The 5,930-nt window shown below is 45.5% G+C and overlaps 1 protein-coding gene across 1 annotated transcript; it reads left to right on the forward strand.

The window, feature by feature from the left end:
• Positions 1-728: 728 nt before the first annotated feature.
• LOC101949118 (olfactory receptor 51G2-like) lies at positions 729-1,860 on the forward strand. The gene has a single exon (XM_005311795.3). It carries the CDS (start codon positions 837-839, stop codon positions 1,770-1,772), a length of 936 nt encoding a protein of 311 aa, XP_005311852.1. The 5' UTR covers positions 729-836; the 3' UTR covers positions 1,773-1,860.
• Positions 1,861-5,930: the final 4,070 nt, after the last annotated feature.

The following is a 5,930-nucleotide window of genomic DNA, read 5'->3' on the forward strand; positions in this document are numbered from 1 at the left end:
TCTAATAAATTTGTTAGTCTCTAAGGTGCCACAAGTACTCCAGTTTTCATCATGTACTTGCCATGTATTCGCCCACATACCATGATACAAGGGGTCACTCTCAGAAGTGGAGAGCCAGAAAGAGTGTCTGTGTGAAGGGTATAACAGAGTTCAAAAGAGAACTACATACATTCATGGATGGTGCATCATCTTTGATGATGACCTGTTCTGTTCATTCCCTCTGGGGCACCTGGCCTAAGCCACTGTTGAAGACAGGATACTGGGCTACATGGAACTTTCATCTCACCCAGTATGGCCACTCTTACATTTTTATGTTCTAAGGTCACAATGGTAATATCATACAGTATGCAAGTAGGCTGTAGAATTCATAGCCACAGGGTATTAATGGAGCCAAGAGCTTAGCAGGATTCCAAGGGGGACTGAGTAAAGAGAAAATCCAATTACAGTGGAGAGGATTGTTTTAAAAAAAGTTTTGGAGAAGCTCTAAACCCTCCTGATTTACACCACAAAATATGTCTAATGAGTGGGTGTCAGAGAGAAACTCCCTGGGAGCAGGTTCTCTCATAGCTGCCTAACTCATGGCTTCTTCCCCCTCATCTGAAGCATCTGGACATGGCCACTGGTTACTGGGGTAGATGGACTACAAGTCCGATCCAGTCTGACTAACCAGAACCATGTAAATCCAACAGTATGTTTTTGCTTATCTACCTTGAGATCTGGGACTCTGTAGATTTGCCCTAAGAGCAGAATGATTACTTGCTAAATATCATTTTATCGCCTCTAATTTTTCTTTTAGAACGGACATTTCAGAACACCTTGGACCTGCCCAGTATAATATGTCAGCTGTCAATGACACAAAATTAAAATCTGTAATATTCCTTCTCTCCGGGCTACCAAGTCATGGAGATGCACATCTCTGGATTTCTGTCCCCTTCTGCTTCATGTATGTTATTTCTATATTAGGAAATTCAGTCATTCTGTTCATTGTAAAAACAGATCGAAGCCTGCATGAGCCCATGTACATTTTCCTTTCCATGTTGGCCGTCACAGACCTTGGCATATCGATAACCACCATACCGACGATAATGGGCATATACTTGTTTAACTCAAGGGAGATCAGCCTTGATGCCTGTTTAGCCCAGCTCTTCTTCATCCACTTGCTTCAATGCATTCAATCCTCTGTGCTGTTGTTAATGGCCTTCGACCGCTTCATTGCAATTTATAACCCGCTGAGATATGCTTCCATCTTAAACCTATCGAGAATAGCAAAGATGGGAGTGGTGGCTGTGCTAAGAGCGATGGTCATAAAACTTCCACTTCCCTTTCTCCTGAAACGGTTCCAATACTGTCGAGCCAATGTCCTCTCCCATTCCTACTGCCTGCACCGGGAGGTCATGAAGATGGCTTGTTCAGATATCACAGTCAACAGCATCTTTGCATTGTTTACAAAACTCATAACAATGGGGTTGGACTCACTGCTCATCTTCCTCTCTTATGTGATGATCCTTAAAACAGTGCTGAGCATCGCATCCTACAAGGAGTCCCTGAGGGCCCTGAACACCTGCGTCTCCCACCTCTGCGCTCTCCTACTCTTTTTCATACCAGAGATCAGCTTGTCTCTGATACACAGATTCGGGGAGGGCTCTGATCCCTTACTTCAGATTCTCCTAGGCTACATCTCCCTGCTTCTCCCACCGATGATGAATCCAATCGTGTACAGCGTGAAAAGCAAACACCTTCGTGTGAGGATAATCAGGGTGTTCATCAAGTGAAGGGTCAGTTCACCACCTGGGTCCTGTGACATGGGAGACAAAAAACATGGGCCACCTATTCCATCCTGGACCCCTACATCCGAGATGACATGAGTTATTTGTCTCCACTATATAGAGAGGTTCAGACGGGGTCTAAGCCTGGGGAGGGAGGAGAGGGATGGTGAGGGAGGACAGGGCACTGGGGAAGGGAGAACAAGGCAGGCAGCAGCATTTACAAAGTGACTGTTTGTGGAGAGCCAGGGGATTGTTGGGCTGTTGGCCCGTAAAGAGGTGTATTGGTGGTTGCTCTGACCTCACAATTCCTGTTGATAGTCAATAAAGAGAAGGAATGTGGATACTGTTTCCCATTACACCTGGCCTGTCACTGTCTGGTCTCTGGCTAAACACCCAAGGGCTATGAAAACAGCTGCAGAGCTGTTCACAATCCTGTTCCCTCCTGAGCGCTCTAGGTGCAGTATGACCAATGGGTGCTGCACCAGCTGTGGACGGGGGCTATTCAAGGGGCACGGACAGCCACTCTTCTCCTACACCCTCAGCCAGGTGATTGTGTCTGAGTTATGTCAGAGACATGATTAACACAGGAGAACCAGCAAAAGCCATTCAGCCTTCCATTAATGGCTCTGCACACAGCACACCTGCCAGGTCCACTCCCCACTGAGGTAGGGCAGAACTGCATGTATCAGTAAGCGTCTGACACACAGGAGTAAAGGTAAGAAACTCAGGCCTAGGTTTCCTCCCAGTCTGCACAATCTGGGCTGCCCCAGCAATGCAAATCAGTGGAAATTGGCCTCACCTCAGGCCCAGCTAGCTCCTATCCCAGCCCAGCGTAGGGTGTAGGGTGACCACCTTTTCAAAAGGCAAAATCGGGACACAGGCCGGGAGCCTGGTCCCCTCGGTGACCCCGCCCCTGCCCCTCTTCTTCCCCCTGGAGGCCCCACTCCCTGCTCCTCTTCTTCCACCAGGACTCCACCCCCTGTCCAGGCCAGAAGCCAGAGCCAGACCTTAGAAAGAGCTGATCAGGGAGCCAAATCCTCTGTGGGGAGCTCCAGATCCTCCACCTCCTCTGGGACAGGGGGAACAGGAGAATGTGCCAACCTCTCTCTCTGCCCCTTAGGACGCATCCCCAGAGAAGATCGAGAGTCTGGGAATCCCCACAGCAGCCTGGGCTCCCAGGGTAGCTGTAACCGTGCTTTTGTGGATCACAACTGTGAATAGCAAATTCAGGACAAACTGTGGAGAAAAAGGACAGACAGACCCCAAAACTAATGATTATTCTACCATGAGATATACTAAACCAGCAACACAAAGTTACCTTCTCTTTCACTACAATCGCTAACAAGAAGTCATAGAAGCAATTTCCTTAGATATTCCAGTCTTATATCCCCATCCAAAACACTAGAGTTAAAGATGTGTGGTTCTTTAAAATCAATAACAGGTGCTTCTGATTCCAAAGGACCAACCGCACACCCAGGTCAATATATACCTCTGATCTTACTCCAAAATCATGCTGATGCCAATCCTTCGGTATCTATCATCTAAAGATTTATTTGTAAAAAGAAAAAAAAGAAAAAGAAAGAAAGGTGAGAGTTAAAATTGGTTAAAGGAGTCAAATACCAATAATAAATACAAAGTTCTTATTTCAGGCTTGTAGAAGTGATGGTACAAACTGCTGCCTTGATGAGTATCTGGTTGCTTCCAAATCATTGGAAGGACCTCATTCTATTGCTGAGAACGCTCCCATTAGTGTAAGTTCATTGTCCAGAGGCTTGAGCAGGAAAGAAGCAAAATGGAGATGATTCTTTTTACAGTGTTTTATAGCGTCTGCCATATGGAGGGAAAACCATTGTTTTAAACAAAGCCCTCAGCACAGCTAGTGGAAAATTAGAGGTGACAAGTTGGGGTTTGGAATCACATGGACAATCACATTTGCAGGACAGTCCATTCAATGTAGATGGGCATCTCCAATGGTCCATTGTCATTTAAGTCTTTCTTGATGAGCCTTTAATTGGAATAGTTTCTCCAAGAATTACAGTCTAACTAGTTTGTGGGCATTACTCCAGGGGCAAACATTTGAAATCCAGGTATAGAGCCAATAGTCATATGTTCAAATACAAAAATGATACATGCATAAAGATAGCACAACCACAAAGAGCATATCATAACCTTTTCATTGACATCATACATGCCACATTTTGTACAAGTTTGTTGCAAATATATAACAGTGGTTGCAAAAGTGATCTATATGATCATATTTTGATCAGAGAACATCACAGTAGATGCTCTGGAGTGGCCTGGCTCTGGGGTGGCCAGGAGGCGGAGCTTCAGGGGAAGTGAAGGAGCAGGGGGCAGGGCCTAGTGGTAACATATGTGGGGGAGAGGCTCAAGGGCAAAGGGGTTGCAGCAAGTCTGAAGCAATGCAGACACCAGCAAAAAGGATGATAGGGTGTTTATGGAAAAATCAGACTGGTCAAGTTGGAGGGTAGGAGACCTTGTGTTTTGGAGAAGACTGAATAAATGTGACCCCACAAAGGGAGCTCCTGCTTTAAATATTCAAGGCTGAGAGTAAGTCATTGCAAGGACCCTAGAGGGAAGAGCTGGGCACCTGAACAGCTACTTCAAGCCCCCAAGGGGCACTCTGTGGTGGCCCTGATCCGCAGGGACATGGACAGAGTGTGCTGTGCTCTTGGAAGCTGATAAAATCAGGGAGAGGATAGACAACTGCCTAGGCTACTCTAAACTCTGCTAAGGCAGGGGGAGAAGAGGCCAGAGAATCAAACCACTGTAACTAGCTCCTTTTGCCATCCCTGCTCTCTACAGCACTGCATAGAGGTGGAGCTCTGCAGGTGCAGGAGAGATTACATACAACTCCATCACCACTCAGATGGCTGGAAGCCTTGTCCTGTGGTCTAGCCAATGCTCCGTGACTCAGGACAGGTGGGTTTAATTCCCTTGTTCACTGTGACCATGGGGAATCCATTGGCTGTCTCCAAGCCTCTGCTCAGGTGGATAATACCTTGGCCCTCCCTCGTAGTGGTGGCAGGAGGATAAATACATTCAAGGTGCTCAGATACGCTGAGTCCATAAGATCAGGAATATGTCAGGGATCCACAGAGCAATAACTCAGTCACTATCACCATCCTGGGCAGTTGATCGGTAATACATCCCTACTGCTATATTCTTTTTATTAGTGCATGCAATTACTATTCATAGAGATCCTTTGGTACAGTTTGGTTCATTTAAGATTTTTACTCCATTTATTTCTACACTTTATATAAGATATAGTGCCACTCTTCTACCAGCACAACCTGTTCTGTCCTTCTGATATATTTTCCACCCTTTGATTATCCTCATTCCACCAAGCTTCTGTGATGACTATTGTATCAATATCCTCATTTAAGAGGGGGCACTCTAGTTCACCCATCTTATTATTTAGACTTCTAGCATTGTTAAAAAAAACACTTTATAAACTGTCACTTTTTAGCTCTATGCCATTATATGATGTAATTGAATGGGAGTTTTTTCATTTGACTGTTTCTGATCAGGTCCTATCTGTATTTTATCATCTTCCATTTTCTCTTTACTAGGACATAAAGAATCTCCATGAATAGATCACCCCCAAGGGATGTCTCCGTCCCTAACCATGCTCCTCTGCACCTGTCGGCTTTCCCCCAGCCCTTAGTTTAAAAATTGCTCTATGAGACTTTTAATTTTAAGTGCCAGGATTCTGGTTCCATTTTGGTTTAGGTGGAGCCCAACCTTCTGCTTAGGCTTCCTCCTTTCCCAAAAGCTTTCCAAGTTCCCAATAAATCTATATCCCTCCAGGCTTTGAGACCCTGCAATTCTGCCTGTCTCATTAGCTCTGCACATGGAACTGGAAATGTTTCAGAGAATGCTACCTCGGAGGTCCTGGATTTCAATCTCTTACCTAGCAGCCTAAATTTGGTCTCCAGGACCTCTCTCCTATACTTCATTATGTCATTGATACCTACATATACCACGACTTCCCCATCACTACACATAAGTCCATTTACATGTCTCGAGAGATCCGCATAAGGCAAGTCACCATGCAGTTCTCCCAGTCATTGCAAACCCAGCTATCTATATTTCTAATGATCGAATGCCCGAAAGCTATGACCTGGCTGTGATGGGTTGGATCAC

The sequence above is a fragment of the Chrysemys picta genome, chromosome 1, assembly GCF_011386835.1.
Source record: "Chrysemys picta bellii isolate R12L10 chromosome 1, ASM1138683v2, whole genome shotgun sequence".
Classification (NCBI taxonomy): domain Eukaryota; kingdom Metazoa; phylum Chordata; order Testudines; family Emydidae; genus Chrysemys; species Chrysemys picta.